The 16,991-nt window shown below is 45.5% G+C and overlaps 1 protein-coding gene across 3 annotated transcripts in view; it reads right to left on the bottom strand.

Annotated features, from left to right (window-relative positions):
• Positions 1-16,991, bottom strand: part of LOC139371029 (disco-interacting protein 2 homolog B-A-like) — an 89,915-nt gene that overhangs the window by 35,706 nt on the left and 37,218 nt on the right. For 2 of the 3 annotated variants that reach the window (XM_071111058.1, XM_071111057.1), the window contains exons 2-9: positions 10,906-10,977; positions 6,504-6,683; positions 4,060-4,185; positions 3,525-3,899; positions 3,272-3,424; positions 1,951-2,070; positions 1,566-1,763; positions 865-956 (exon numbers count right to left, since the gene is read on the bottom strand). In XM_071111058.1, coding sequence (XP_070967159.1) covers positions 865-956; positions 1,566-1,763; positions 1,951-2,070; positions 3,272-3,424; positions 3,525-3,899; positions 4,060-4,185; positions 6,504-6,683; positions 10,906-10,977 — 1,316 coding nt within the window. Of the gene's footprint in view, positions 1-864; positions 957-1,565; positions 1,764-1,950; positions 2,071-3,271; positions 3,425-3,524; positions 3,900-3,996; positions 4,186-6,503; positions 6,684-10,905; positions 10,978-16,991 lie in introns of all 3 variants that reach the window. The other variant, XM_071111056.1, reaches the window with a different exon arrangement.

Raw genomic sequence — 16,991 nt, forward strand, 5'->3', positions numbered from 1 at the left:
GTATCCTCTGCAGCAAAGGTAACTCTGGGTGTTCCTTTCCGGTGACGGTCCTCATGAGAGCCAGTTTCATCATAGCGCTTGATGTTTTTTTACGACTGCACTTGAAGAAACTTTCAAAGTTCTTAACATTTTCCAGATTGACTGACCTTCATGTCTTAAAGTAACAGACTGTCGTTTCTCTTTGCTTATTTGCGCTGTTCTTGCCATAATATGGACTTGGTCTTTTACCAAATAGGGCTATCTTCTGTATACCACCCATACCTTGTCACAACACAACTGATTGGCTCAAACACATTAAGAAGGAAAGAAATTCCACAATTAACTTTTAACAAGGCACACCTGTTCATTTAAATGCATTCCAGGTGACTACCTCATTAAGCTGGTTGAGAGAATGCCAAGAGTGTGCAAAGCTGTCATCAAGGCAAAGAGTGGCTACTTTAGATGTAGCAACTGCTGATTGCAAGCAAGCAATTGATTTTATAAGCAAGCAGTAAAATCTGATTAAAAAAACAGATACAACTACATCTTATGGAACAATGCGGACTGTGAAGAGACACACACAAACTCGCTAACATACACACACCCTACACACACGTACATTGTAATGTTGTAATATTGTTGTATTGGGGAATTATACATTTTGTCATAGAGTAGTGGTGTAATAATGTGCTGTATGATGTACTGTTTTATTGGTATTTTTTTGTGATGTAATTGCCTTAATCTTGTTTGGACCCCAGGAAGAGTAGTTTCTGCCTTGACAGCAGCTAATGGGGATACTTAATAAATAAAAACAAATGTAAAAAATATATATGGCGCTATATCATTACGAGAGAAGTAGAAGTAGTGCGAGTCAATGTGCCTCACCCTGTCCCCAGGCTTGAGGACCTGCTCGTTCTTGGGTCCCAGTTTGTTGAGGAGGGTGTAGGCCAGCTTCACACTGCGGCTCCACAGCTTCCCTGATGGCGGGAGAAGGGGAGGTAGGAGGGAGGAAGGGCATGCATCGTAAATAACAGTGTCACAATCTGTCAATCAATCTCATACTCCACCTCTCATAACCCTCCATTACCAAGATGACTTTATCCACATCATGACTACAGTATAGCACCAACAATAACCTAAGAGGACGTAATAAATAAAGAATCCCTCACTAAGTAGAGTTATAGATGTCAAAAATCATATGTTCTCTAATTGTAGGCAATCGTATAACCATGGATTAGATGGGGGTATCTAAGTCAGGTTGTAGTATCAGTATAAAATCTCTGCATGGCTCTAGGTCTCTCACCGTGGGTCAGTGTGGTTAAGGATTTGACACTGACATACCATAGGTCAGTGTGGTTAGGGGTTTGGGATTGTGAAATATCGTAGGTCAGTGTGGTTAGGGGTTTGAGATTGTGACGTTCCGTAAGTCTGTGTGATTAGGGGTTTGAGGTTGTGAAATACTGTAGGCCAGTATGATTAGGGGTTTGAGATTGTGAAGTTCTGTAGGTCTGTGTGATTAGGGGTTTGAGACTGTTACATACCGTAGGTAAGTGTACAGGGGTTTGTGTGTGGGCCTAGTTTCTTACCGTAGGTCAGTGTGTACAGGGATTTGCCAGTGATGTCCAGGGCGGTGAGGGCGGGGCTCTTGCCCTGTGTGGCTCCCCATCGAGCCAGGGCAGCCTGGAGGGCCGGAGGCCAGTTACTGACCACCCCCAGGGGCTCCCCCTTCACTGGGATGATCTGACGGCCCTCTGGCCGTGGTGTATTGGGGTCCGGCTGGGGCACTGGAGGGAGAGAGGGAGGGGGGGCAGAATGAACCAGGTAGCACATTTGAGATTGGTACAGAGGGGTGGAAATGAAAACATTGTAGGTGATCTGTTTGTGCTGTCTTGGGAGTTGACAAGACAGCACAAACAGATTTGAAACCAGGCTAAGAGAGATCCACTGACTGAAGAATGAATGGTGGCTCACCCTCTACGATCTCCTCCTGGTCATCCACAAAGAACTCACTGAGGGGGGGCCTCTTGGGCCTCTTCAAGGTATTGAGCAGCTGCTGGATCTTAGTGGACACCCTGCTGTTCACCGGGACACCTGGATGGGGGGAGGCAAACACTGTCACACACACTCACCCTGCCCCAATATACAAAGGGAAGTCTTGATTGACTTCACACACATCTCTGGCTTTCCTTTCTCAACTTGCAGTCTGCTAGTATGAAAAGCAGGCAAAGGGCTAACTCTACACCAGGACTGGGAGGGATGGAGTGAGGTAAAGGGCTAACTCTACACCAGGACTGGGAGGGATGGAGTGAGGTAAAAAGCTAACTCTACACCAGGACTGGGAGGGATGGAGTGAGGTAAAGGGCTAACTCTACACCAGGACTGGGAGGGATGGAGTGAGGTAAAGGGCTAACTCTACACCAGGACTGGGAGGGATGGAGTGAGGTAAAGGGCTAACTCTACACCAGGACTGGGAGGGATGGAGTGAGGTAAAGGGCTAACTCTACACCAGGACTGGGAGGGATGGAGTGAGGTAAAGGCCTAACTCTACACCAGGACTGGGAGGGATGGAGTGAGGTAAAAAGCTAACTCTACACCAGGACTGGGAGGGATGGAGTGAGGTAAAGGGCTAACTCTACACCAGGACTGGGAGGGATGGAGTGAGGTAAAGGGCTAACTCTACACCAGGACTGGGAGGGATGGAGTGAGGTAAAGGGCTAACTCTACACCAGGACTGGGAGGGATGGAGTGAGGTAAAGGGCTAACTCTACACCAGGACTGGGAGGGATGGAGTGAGGTAAAAGGGAAAATAATCATTGGTTGCATAATAGGAAAACACATGAGGATTCATTCAGTTTCAGAGGATGGTTCTGGTTTCACAGAAATACTACTTTCCCTAATCATATGGCGCAGAGGATATGAACAAGGCACAAACAGTACACAGAAGTATATATGACACAAGTAGTTCATGGGTTTCTCATATGGAACGTGTTACCTCTTCTGTTACCTATTGCCAGTCAAAATAACATGCGACAGGGTGGAAAAAGGCCAGAAGAAAACAAAACAACATGGTTTAGTTAATGATATGATCCAGTCGGAAATCAACATGTTTTCAAGAAAAACACTATTACTTAAAAATATATATATATTTTCAATGGAAATGCAAAAGTGTATGAAGATTCGGCGAGGACACACACTCACGCAGTCACAATCTCATATAAACACACCCACACACAGACTTCGTACTCTTACTTACACACACACACGGTGATCCTAAAAAAGAGGCTGTTCTTACCGTCGGCTGTCTCCATCATGCTGGAGCGACTCTGTCCGCGGCTCATCCCCCGGACCACAGGAGGGTTGTTGGGCCGGTCCACCTGAGAGGAGCCCCTGGCCTGGGGGGCTGCCGCCAACACGTCTGGGGGGGGTCCACTGTTCTCTGAAAGGCCTGGCAGAAAGACAGGGTCATTTTATCTGCTTGGTTTATCTTATATAGGGTTACATGCCAAGGCATTCTAAAGTATTGTGGTCATGAGGACTTATCTTACCAATGCGCGCTTGAGCCAGCATGTCAGCTATGGCTGGATGCTGTGGCTGTGGCTGTGGCTGTAGTTGTGACTGGTACTGTGGCTGGTACTGTGGCTGGTACTGGGGCTGGTACTGGGGCTTGTACTGGGGCTGGGCTTGGGGCTGGGTCTGGGATGGTTGAGGCTGGGGCTTGCTCTCTCCATGGGACAGAGTGGAGGAGGCGGAAGAAGCGGAAGAGGATGTGGAGGAGCCCTGGACAGAGCGGTTGATCCAGGAGTCGGGGCTCTGCAGACTGGGGGGCTGCAGCAGAGAGGAAGGGGCAGGAGCCCCCAAACCAGCACCCACTGACGACTGTCTCAACAGAGCACCCTCATCCTCTGAACTTGACGACGAGTCTGAGATAAGAGAAAGGAAGTAAGAGATGGAGAGGATTAGAAAGAGAGAGCGTGTGACCTTAGGATTAAACTCTACAGTACCAACAATAAAGCTTACGTAGGCTGTTCCTGAGGAAATAGAAGCAGTCAGGCTGATTTGAAGGAGTCAGTCCTACGCTACCTGGTGGGGTGCAGTTGTTGATGGGCGACTGAACGTAGGTGGAGCGGCGTTTGGTGGGCATGGGTAGTGCCATCTTCTCCTCCTTGTGTTTGGCCAACGCAGCCTGCACCGCCTCTGTGTGGATATCTGGGACAACGGGAGAAAGAGAGAGAGAGGGAGTGAGGGAAAGCGGAAGAAATTACAATTTTGAATTTGGATGATTGCAAAGGATAGGGGAATAGGGATGGAGAGGAAGATGAGAACATCCAAGATAAACATTAGTTTTTCTGGAAAAGCATAACTGAAATCTAAGTGAACCTGTCAGTCACAGAGATATTTAAAATAATAATAATAATTACATAGATACTGATGCATAAAGACAATCACTGTTCTGTCAACACAGTTAAAGCTGAATGGAGGTTTGACTTTCAACCATCAGAATAGGAGAGATGGCAGTTAGGTCCTGCTGTAACAGGAGACCACAGTCTGTTTGCTGGAGAGAGAGGGGCTATTATCATGCTCACCCATCCTTGTACACACACACACACACACACACACACACACACGTGCACAAAGGTACGGATCAGAGGATGACCAGAAGACACATCAGCACTTTCTGATACATTTCCTCATGACACGATCAAAATATGTAATAAAATCTACATAAAACATCAAACACAACACATTGCATTCCCAACACTATAGAATGACATAAGATAACATTTGATTCTACTAAAAATAGACAGCTATTCTGTTCCCATTCTTCCTATACGCTGCATGCGTGATCATTCATCGCCATAGAAACATGAGAGAACGACCGTCACACACGTCCGAGAGGCATCTCCATGGCGATAGCCGAGGTTGCCGGGCGTTAAAATGTTAAAGTTGTTAGGTGTCTGTCCTCTACCTCTCCGGCACTACACGACAACCAACAATGAACAGCGCAGACAGCCAGACGCAATCAGAGCCCACACAACAACACAGTTGCAGCACCTCAGCCTAGCAACACGAACATACCCTACACACACCCATGTAAGCTCATTTAGGCTACATACACGCCAGACTACCTGGATCTAAACATCATCATATCGCTGATAGCTAATTATTAATCTCTCAGTCCTCTTGATCGCACCCTCTCAGTATTCCTTTCTCTGTAGCTCTACCCCCTCCTCTATCTCGCTCTCTCTCGTTCTCCCCATCACACTCTCTCAAGGAGACTGATGTGTCAGCAGGTTCTTCATAAGGACTGCTGGGAGTGTGACTGACCCACCCATCGCTGCTCTTCCCTGACCCCTCACTCTATCCCTCCTCTCTATCTCCCTCTTATTTCCTCTCAGTCCTGCTCAATTTCTCTGTGATATTCCTCCGTTATCCTGTAATAGAAGTGTTTGCCCTCAAACGTCAATTCTCTTCAAAGTCCTTCTCCATTGTCCCTGTATCCTATTTATTTCCACCTGGCTACCAGCTCTCATTTCCTTTCCCTCTTTCCCAATCCTTGCCCTGAATCCAGTCGGACTTCCAGGGAGATCCCCTGAGATTCCTCGACACGTCAAATGGAACTTGAATAATTTTTTCTGTTCTCTCTGGTGAGCTGTCCTATTAGCTCAAACAGACCCCACACCGTGGTGGTCCTTCCGTCCTTCATCCCCCAAAACTCCACTCCACAATCAGGTATGGGAGCTAGTATGCGTGTGTGTGTACATGCATGTGTGTCTCACGTGAGAGGCAAGACCAGACTGATGCAGAGGCTGTCCAAACAGGGATAGGAGGAGAGAGAAATGTATGAAGCTGAGTATGTAGCTGCCTAGAGGGAGGACACATGTACACTGCATGCACCTCTAGTAACAGAAGGAGAGAGAGAAAGAGAGAGGACAGAAAGACTCATACACTTCTCTACCATTCGTTATTCTTTCATGTCTTCTCAACCATCTAACGATCCATTCTAACACTCCTTCCCTGTACTCTATAGAATCTACAAAATAATTATATGGTGCTGAGTTCCTCCTTCCTGTTTAGTATTCCCCCTGCTCTCTCCACAGTCCAGCACATTGCCAAGCCATGACATCACTCCCCAATCACAATGTGAGGGATCTGGCCTCTTGGGCTCCCCTTTAGAGGGGATTCTGCTGCACACTGTAGGGACTTCGCTTTCTCAACAACCCAACAGGACACACACACACACACACACACACGACCTCAGCCAGCACTCACAATCCAACACGCACACACAAAGCAGCATTGCCCTTTCATTGGTCTATTTGCAACCATTACAGGATTACAAGATTCTGCTTCAAACCAGATTTGACCATAAATTGACTACTTAATGCTTATATTGAATGAAATGAAAAATAATAAATCAAACTTAACATGAACCAAAAATGCAACATTATTGACTATGACTGGATTTCCTAAGGCAACATAAGTGTTGATTTAAAAAATGGAAACTGAGACAAGTTGTTGCCCACCTGATCGGTAGCGGTCATCCCTGGTCCCTCCGCTGCGGTGCGGTCGCCGAGAGCGACGATCACGATAGCGGGAAGAGGAGCTGGGTGGAGGAGCCTGGGTGTGAGCATTGGCATGGGTGGAGCCAGAGGCGTTGCTAGGACCAGGAGCCTGGGCATCATAGGCAGGGGGGGGGGCTTCCACTGGGGAGTACAAAATAATAAAGTAGATGACTAGGAGACAAAAAGACAGTACACAAAGTATATAGTATATACGGTGCATTCAGACCCATTCACTTTTTCCACATTTTTGTTACGTTACAGCCTTATTCTAAAATGGGTTTAATTCTATTTTTTCCTCATCAGTACCCCATAATGACGAAGCGAAAACAGATTTTCAGATTTTTTTAATGCAAAGTATTCAGACACTTTGCTATTAGACTCGAAATTGAGCTCCGGTACATCACGTTTCCATTGATCATTCATGAGATGTTTCTACAACTTGATTGGAGTCCACCTGTGGTAAATCCAATTGATTGGACATTTATTTTGTATTTTTCTATTGAACCTTTATTTAACTAGGCAAGCCAGTTAAGAACAAATTCTTATTTACAATGACGGCTACACCGGCCAAACCCGGACAACGATGGGCCAATTCTTGCGCCGACCTATGGGACTCCTAAACACGGCCGGTTGTGATACAGCCTGGAATCGAACCAGGGTCTGTAGTGAAGCCTCTAGCACTGAGATGCAGTGTCTTAGGCTGCTGCGCCACTCGGGAGCCCCCCAAATGATTTGGAAAGGCACACGCTTTTCTATATAAGGTCCAACAGCTGACAGCGCATGTCAGAGCAAAAACCAAGCCATGAGCATATCGAATGGTGCAGCGGTCTAAGCTACTGCATCGTAGTGCTTGAGGCATCACTATAGACCCGGATTCGATCCCAGGCTGTGTCATAGCCAGCCGTGACCGGGAGACCCATGAGGCAGCGCACAATTGGCCAAGCGTCGGCTGGGTTATGGGAGGGTTTGGCCGGCGAGGATTTCCTTGTCCCATCGCGCTCTAGCGACTCCTTGTGCAGGGCGCCTGCAAGCTGACTTTGGTCACCAGCTGGACGGTGTTTCCTCCGACATATTGGTGTGGCTGGCTTCCGGGTAAAGCGAACAGTGTGTCAAGAAGCAGTGCGGCTTGGTAGGGTCGTGTTTCGGGGGATGCATGGCTCTCGACCTTCGCCTATCCCGAGTCCGCAGTTGAGTTGCAGCGATGGGACAAGACTGTAACTACCAATTGGATATCATGAAATGGGGGAGACAAAGGGGTAAAAGTACAACAAATAAAATAATACAAATAAATAAATAAATAAAACAAGCCATGAGGTCGACGGAATTGTCTGTAGAGCTCCAAGACAGGATTGTGTCACGGCACAGATCTGGGGAAGGGTATCAAAACATGTCTGCAGCATTGAAGGTCTCCAAAAACACAGTGGCCTCCATCATTCTTAAATGGAAGAAGTTTGGAACCATCAAGACTCTTCCTACAGCTGGCCACCCGGCCAAACTGAGCAATCGGGAGGCCCATGGCTTGGTTTTTGCTCTGACATGCACTGTCAACTGTGGGACCATGTCCAATCAATTGAATTACCACAGGTGGACTCCAATCATGTTGTAGAAACATCTCAAGGATGATCAATGGAAACAGGATGCACCGGAGTTCAATTTCGAGTCTAATAGCAAAGGGTACTTATGTAAATAAGGTGTTTGGTCAGGGAGGTGACCAAGAATGTGATGGTCACTCTGACAGAGCTCCAGAGATCCCCTGTGGAGATGGAAGAACCTTCCAGAAGGACAAACATCTCTGTAGCCCTCCACCAATCAGGCCTTTATGGTAGAGTGGCCAGACGAAAGCCACTCCTCAGTAAAAGGCACATGACAGCCCACTTGGAGTTTGCCAAAAGGTGCCTAAAGGACTCTCAGACCATGAGAAACAATATTCTCTGGTCTGATGAAACCTAAATGTTACTCTTTGGCCTGAATGCCAAGCGTCACATCTAGAGGAAACCAGGCACCGCTCATCACCTGGCCAATACCATCCCCCCTTGGGTTGTGCCGTGGCGGAGATCTTTGTGGGCTATACTCGGTCTTGTCTCAGGATGGTAAGTTGGTGGTTGAAGATATCCCTCTAGTGGTGTGCAGGCTGTGCTTTGGCAAAGTGGGTGGGGTTATATCCTGCCTGTTTGGGGCCACAGTTTCTCCCGACCCCTCCTGTCTCAGCCTCCAGTATTTATGCTGCAGTAGTTTATGTGTCAGGGGGCTAGGGTCAGTTTGTTATATCTGGAGTATTTCTCCTGTCTTATCCGGTGTCCTGTGTAAATTTAAGAATGCTCTCTCTAATTCTCTCTCTCTTTCTCTCCCGGAGGACCTGAGACCCTAGGACCATGCCTCAGGACTACCTGGCCTGTTGACTCCTTGCTGTCCCCAGTCCACCTGGCTGTGCTACTGCTCCAGTTTCAACTGTTCTGCCAGCGGCTATGGAACCCTGACCTGTTCCATGGACGTGCTACCTGTCCCAGACCTGCTGTTCTCAACTTCTAGAGACATCAGGAGCGGTAGAGATACTCTGAATGATCGGCTATGAAAAGCCAACTGACATTTACTCCTGAGGTGCAGACCTGTTGCACCCTCGACAACCACTGTGATTATTATTATTTGACCCTGCTGGTCATCTATGAACATTTGAACATTTTGGCCATGTTCTGTTATAATCTCCACCCGGCACAGCCAGAAGAGGACTGGCCACCCCTCATAGCCTGGTTCCTCTCTAGGTTTCTTCCTAGGTTCTGGCCTTTCTAGGCAGTTTTTCCTAGCCACCGTGCTTCTACACCTGCATTGCTTGCTGTTTGGGGGCTTTATAAATACATTTGATTGATTGATCGAGCCTTACAGTGAAGCATGGCAGCATCATGTTGTGGGGATGTTTTTCAGCGGCAGGGACTGGAAGAATAGTCAGGATCAAGGGAAAGATGAACGGAGCAAAGTACAGAGAGATCATTGATAAAAACATGCTCCAGAGCGCTCAGGACCTCAGGCTGGGGACAAAGGTTCACCTTCCAACAGGACAGCGACACTAAGCACACAGCCAAGACAACGCATGAGTGGCTTCGGGACAAGTCTCTGAATGTCTTTGAGTGGCCCAGCAAGAGCCCGGACTCTCCCGATCTCTGGAGAGACATGGAAATAGCTGTGCAGCGATGCTCCCCATCCAACCTAAGCGCTTGAGAGGATCTGCAGAGAAGAATAGGAGAAACTCCCCAAATAGAGGTGTGCCATGTTAACGTGATATTTCTTCTTTTTTTTCATACATTTGCAAAAATGTATAAAAACCAGTTTTTCCTTTGTCATTATGGGGTATTGTGTGTAGATTTATGAGGGGAAAAAACAACTAAAGAGTAAAGCGCTGTCGCTCTGTCATTTTCATGGATACAAACATAAAAAAAGGCTTCCACTTCTTCCCTCTCCTACTAAGACACTTGGGATATGACCCTTGACCTGACCTCTAAGTGACTTAAATCCTCACACGATGAAGAGAATATTACTGCCTCTCAACTAGAGATTCATAATCACAATCTTACAAAATGTCATTAGGATCTGCATGTGCTTTTACGACACACCGCATTTTCATCACAATGTTCAAGATGTCTCTAAAAGGGTCTAACCATAATAGTACATCATGACTAGGGTTATTTTGTAAAGGGACAGAACATTGTAAACAAGGGAGCAGCTTTGCTCATCGCTGAGAAATGCTGTCTGAAATTGTTCACATTTACAGACAATCAACCCATAAAGGAAGTGAGCGAATAAAGAGGGAAGTGGAGAGGATAATGCGCCTATCAGAGTCCAAAAACGTGTATGCGTACGCACGGCAGTGTTCTGGAATATTGGACCGTTGGCTTTTATGCATTTCAAATTCTCAGCGCGGCTCAAGCAATTTATCCAACCGTCACCCTCATTCAAATGAATAGAAGACACGTAGGCAGAGCCGTGCTGGTTGGGCATTTTTGGGGAGGTGCGTCGGTGGTCTCAAAGCCGCGTAGCTAGGTCACAATGGGCCGCTGGACCATCGTCTCTCGGCATCCGTGGACTGGAGGAGTCTGGAGACACTTTAGTGACCAGCACTGTGAGGCAGCCGTGAGCACCAAGCAGATTTGACCATGTTTCTTCATCTTCTTAATGGAGGAGAGAAAAAAAAATCCTCATGGCGAATTTAGTAAATAATCTAAAAATCAAACAAAAACAGTAGTTGAATATTGAAGGTATGTTCTCATAGGCCTGAATGGCATTATGGGGAGATGTATCCAGGATAAGGTTTTATGGGTCGTGTACACAGTTTAGCAGATGTTATAGCGGGTGCAACTTGTTTGTTTCTTACCTGGTGTATGAATGAAGAAGGGAAGCAGAAGTTTAGTCCGTTTCTTCTCATATCCCTTCTGTGTGATATCACCTGAGAAAGAGGAGAACATTGGTCACTGATGTGATCAAATAGACATACAACATACACAAATACTAATTCAGCAGGCAGTACATATACATAGGCTACTGTCTGCATCAAACCTTGTGGTCAAATAGACTCAGTTGAACAAAAATGAGCAGTGTGTTCTTTATGTAAAGAGCAAGTGCTATTTATTCATTTTGTTAACTTGTTACTCATAAAAGTTGCTGTAGTACACACACAGAGGCAGAAACAAACACAATGTCCAACTTTGATGAAGAAATACTAGAATATTCTGACCAAACAGTTTAAGTATTACAGAGTAAAATATCTTGGGGGAAATATCTACAATGATACTTTGATGGCAATTTTTTTTTACACTCTTTTTTTGCCTCCTCTCTGTGGTTATTATGTAAGAAATGTGGCATCAGTATTATCAAATGGCACCGGACCACCCATACAACCTGAAAGTAAAGCAAAAAGGCAAACGGGGCTAGAAACATAATTGAACTGACTGTAGTTGGATTCCCAACTCTCACATCAGACCTTAGCAACTTTGGTAATAACCCTCTATTCTAAACAGGGTGTGGTGTATTACCTGTTCAAACACAGGCCTATAAGTCACTCCCATTTGAGACAGAGAGAGAGAGAGGGATGAGAGAGAGAGAGAGACGAAGGGGAGAGGGAGAGAGAGAGAGAGAGAGAGAGAGAGAGAGAGAGAGAGGGAGGGAGAGAGAGAGAGAGAGAGAGAGGGACGAGGTGGAGGGAGAGAGAGAGAGAGAGAGAGGGACGAGAGGGAGGGAGAGAGAGAGAGAGAGAGGGACGAGAGGGAGGGAGAGAGAGAGAGAGAGAGAGGGACGAGAGGGAGGGAGAGAGAGAGAGGGACGAGAGGGAGGGAGAGAGAGAGAGAGGGACGAGAGGGAGTGAGAGAGGGACGGGAGGGAGTGAGAGAGGGACGGGAGGGAGTGAGAGAGGGACGGGAGGGAGTGAGAGAGGGACGGGAGGGAGGGAGGGAGGGAGGGAGGGAGGGAGGGAGGGAGGGAGGGAGGGAGGGAGGGAGGGAGGGAGGGAGGGAGGGAGGGACGAGAGAGAGAGAGAGAGAGAGACACACGAGAGGGATTAAGCAAATTAAAGAAGGAATGAAAAGATGGAGAAGGAAAGACAACAGAGATGACCAGAAAACAGTGATAGATTAAAGTAGCTAGCTACTAGTGTCAAGTGCTCTGGCGGAGAGAAGGATGGATGGAAAGACATGTGAGCTGGATGATGAAAGTGTTGGTGTGACTCCAGTGACAGGATGAAAGGAGGAAGTGGAGGAAGAGAGTGAACTAAATACGGAGACACATGGATGCCAGAGCAGGATGGGATGAATCAGAGATATACACAGAGAATGAGGGGGAGGACAGAGGAGAAGAGAGGAGAAATAAGATAGAGGAATAATATGGAGGAGGAGAAAGAGACAGGGGGAGAAGAGAAGAGTTAGGGGAGGAAAGGAGGGGTACACAAAGGTGGATGAGTGCTGAGTTGGTGTGATGGCAGGTCATAGTGAGCTTGTCTATTGTGGCTCAGTCAGCTTTCTACTTTCTCTCTTTTTCTCAATCTCTCCCTCTTCTCTCTCACCCGACCTAGCTATCTGCCTGAGAATCTGGCCTTGAAACAGAGCAGTCTCTCTGCCAACCACCTCCGTAAGCACTGCTGCTGCCACACACACACACACACACACACACACACACACACACACACACACACACACACACACACACACACACACACACACACACACACACACACACACACACACACACACACACACACACACACACAATCCATCTGGAATGCATTCACCTCGCCATCACCCCTGGTGAACACAGATGATAAATATGTCCTTCCTCAAGCCCCCTGTCCTACCTTCCCCCTCTCCCTGAACCATGGGAGCCAGCCAGGCACCGTCTGACCCCTACTAGGCCCACCACTGTGAGCAAAACCTAGTCAACATTAAAACTGCTGTTATCATCATCATCATCATTATCACCACCATCATCATCTGAGCTCAGTTTGAATGAGGCCTGTTAGATCTGGAGGAGAGGAGTATTAGCTGCCTCATTGCAAATCTGCACCGTAAAACCCAATCTCACCACTTCACATAATGTCTGCCTACTCAAGGTGCAGCATAGGGGGCCAGTCAAACAGAAAGCCACTACTCTAGCTGGGACTAAGACAGTTGTCAGGGTGAATGGAACTACACATTTATTCTAACAAGTAAACCAAAGCAGCAACAGTCCAAGGGCCTCTCTGGCAAACACAGAGGAACACTTAAGGAATTAACAGCTGTTGAACGAACCCCTGACTGCCCTGCCTCCAAATCAACTCAGTCCAACTTGGTCCGTTATTGAAACATTATATCACAGGTGCTGCGGAGTCTGAGATAACGTTCCAAAAACGGTTAGATAATGAACAATGGTTTCCTGTGTCTGATGCTTCACCCAATCAGAACGGGTGATCTGTTTATCTGAGGCCAGAGATGAGATTCCTCCTGGGTCGTATCATCTGGGAAAGTTCTCAGTGGGCAGTGAACCGAAACCCAGATTACAAATTAGAGGCCTGGCTGGAGACACACACAGGCAGGAAAAGCAACGGTGAGGTTTAGATGTTCCAGTTATGCTCGTCACCTTCTATAGGGATTCTATAGGACTAAAGTGATTAGAGGAGGGTTTCCTCCTGAAAAGACAGTACGCAAACACTCTACATAATGTACACACACCATGTATACATATGTTTGGACTCATCCGCAAGATCATTTTGGACACAGATACCGATTCACGCTCACACTTACTCAGATTGTCACATCTACCACAGTTAAATAAATCATTACTATCCCCATTGGGCATGGAGTCAAGAGCAGTTTGTTGTCAACGCAACTCCCCAGTGTTGTGGGTCACAGCATACACGAGATACAGCGGCATCATACAGAACACACCGTCTGTTCATGTTAGCAGGTTAGTTAATACAATCATAATAATATATATAATATACAGCCTCAGTCAAAGGTTTGGACACACCAACTCATTCCAGGGTTTTTCTTTATTTTCACTATTTTCTGCAACCAGATGGGATGGCGTGACAACATCATGAAGCTGGTTGAGAGAATGCCAAGAGTATGCAAAGCTGTCATCAAGGCAAAGGGTGGCTACTTTGAAGAATCTATAATATTAAATATATTTGTTTAACACTTTTTTGGTTACTACATGAATCCATGTGTTATTTCATAGTTTTGATGTCTTCACTATTATTCTACAATGTAGAAAATAGTAAAAATAAAGAAAAACCCTTGAATGAGTAGGTGTGTCCAAACTTTTGTAAGCCACTTAAGACGCTTTTATCCAAAGTGACTTACAGTCATGCGTGCATACATTTTACGTATGTACGGGTGGTCCCGGGAATCGAACCCATCTCAACGATGTACTACCTGATCTACAGAGGACCACACTGAACTACAGAGGAACCACACTGAGCTACAGAGGAACCACACTGAGCTACAGAGGAACCACACTGAGCTACAGAGGAACCACACTGAGCTACAGAGGAACCACACTGAACTACAGAGGAACCACACTGAGCTACAGAGGAACGACACTGAGCTACAGAGGAACCACACTGAGCTACAGAGGAACCACACTGAGCTACAGAGGAACCACACTGAGCTACAGAGGAACCACACTGAGCTACAGAGGAACCACACTGAGCTACAGAGGAACCACACTGAGCTACAGAGGAACCACACTGAGCTACAGAGGACCACACTGAACTACAGAAGAACCACACTGAGCTACAGAGGAACCACACTAAGCTACAGAGGGACCACACTGAGCTACAGACGGACCACACTGAGCTACAGAGGACCACACTGAGCTACAGGACTATTCAGTATTTACTCCCTACTGAATACACTCATACACTCAGAAACAGAGTTAGTCTTTTTTTATGAAGACAAGGATGGGAACAAGCTAACACTACCATAAGTAATGCATGAACAGTACAGTTGGCCTGGCTTACTCACACAACTTATTTTTAGCTCATGTGAGCAGACTGTTCCACTGAAGTGGGGAGAGGGCTGTGGATGCGGGAGGAGCGACTGGGGCAAACCGTTCTCAAAGTAAACACTATTCCATCTGGGAGATTTCAGATTGATGTCTTTATTTTCTTGATGGCGCCAAAAAAAGCTACATCCCTGCAACACCAGCTCCAGTTGAGCTTTTCCATTCACTGGTGTGTACCACTAAGAGCCAAACCCCCCTCTCTGGGTGGAGGTGGTGCAGCCCATGGGCAAAGCGCAGGTGGATGGGGTTGGATGTGGTCATAGATGCAGAGCAATGTTAAAAGGGATGTACAATAGCCTTATATCAGCCTGTTCTGGATGAATGTGTGATCTCGTTCTCTGTCGCAGATGTCAACAAATATTGTGGTTAAATTCAAATATACTAATTGATTTAAAAAAAACTGTATTTATCGAAGAAATGTTTAAAAAAGGTATACTTTTAGTGAATGATATCATAAATAGGACTGGTGGAGTTATGTCACACATGCAGCTAACACAGACATATGGAAATGTCTGCTCTACCCAAAATTACAACCAATTAATTGCAGCATTACCACAAAAATGGAAGAGGCAAGTAGAAGGGGAAAAAAGTAAGGAACTTGTATGTCGGCCATGTATTAAAGAACATAAATAGTTAAAGAAAAGTGTGATAAATAAAAACATATACCAATTTAATTTAAGGACCAAACAATTGACAGCTGTGCCATATAAATTGCAAAATAGTTGGGAAGAGATTTTCGATGTACCCATTCCATGGCACATGGTTTATGAATTGATACGCAAAACGACGCCGGATTCAAAACTTCTAATTTTTCAATATAAATTACTATACAAAATTCTTGCAACAAATAGAATGTTATATATATGGGGGATACAATCTTCCCAGCTCTGCAGATTCTGCTGTGAGGAGGCAGAGTCATTAGATCATTTATTTTGTAATTGTCCATATGTAGCTCGTTTTTGGTCACAGGTCCAGGAATGGCTGAAGAATTGCAACATTTGCCTAGAACTAACATTACAGATAGCAATACTGGGTCATTTGAAAAGCCATAGTCAATCAATCAATAATATAATAATTATTTTTATCAAAACATTTATTTTTAATTTACAATCTGTAGAATTTATGAGAATAGGAAGGTTCAATTATTTTGTGAAATATCACAGCACAGTTGAAAAATATATGGCAAATAGAAATCCGAAATGGATGATGTTGAGCGATAGATGGGAGGGGTTGAATGGAGCTGATAGGTGGGACTAATAACAAGAAACAATGTAAAGCATACGGATCTGTAAAATGTATATACTGTAGGTTCGGAACTTCTGTGAAATAGCATAGTTACAAATAGAAATCAAACTGGATGGACATCAGAAATAGAGGAAGGACTAAGAACAAACAAGAGAGAACTATTGTAAAGTAGACTGTGTCTGTAGAGTATGTATAAGATGTATAAATTGAAGGTAAAAGCAGAAGTGTTTATTAGTTTACTCCAATTGGGTGATCGGCGGTAGGGTTTGCAGGGAATAATAATAAAGGTATATTATTTTTAAAAGTATGTATGTCTATATAGGTATGTGCATGTATATATGTGTATATGTATGCATGCGTAATATGGATATATATATTTACCCCAAAAATATGGGGGATTGGAAATGATGCAGACAATTACATTGGAAGCAACATTCTTTCCGCAATATTAAGCTGATCTTACCTCTAAAAAAAAAAAAAAAAAATTTTTTTTAAAAAGAGGCCAACAAGGGGGGATGGTAGGGGACACCATGTGCGACTGACGTGTTTTCCGTTTGCTCCCGTGGTATTCTTAAAGTTTATGTGAATTCTGCAGCAGAACCGTATTTATTTTCAAATATTAATTTGGTGATCCCTTTCCGTAAAAACCAAGACTACTTTGCTTCCGAATGTCAGCATGTCAAC

This window comes from Oncorhynchus clarkii, chromosome 17 (genome assembly GCF_045791955.1).
Source record: "Oncorhynchus clarkii lewisi isolate Uvic-CL-2024 chromosome 17, UVic_Ocla_1.0, whole genome shotgun sequence".
Taxonomy (NCBI): domain Eukaryota; kingdom Metazoa; phylum Chordata; class Actinopteri; order Salmoniformes; family Salmonidae; genus Oncorhynchus; species Oncorhynchus clarkii.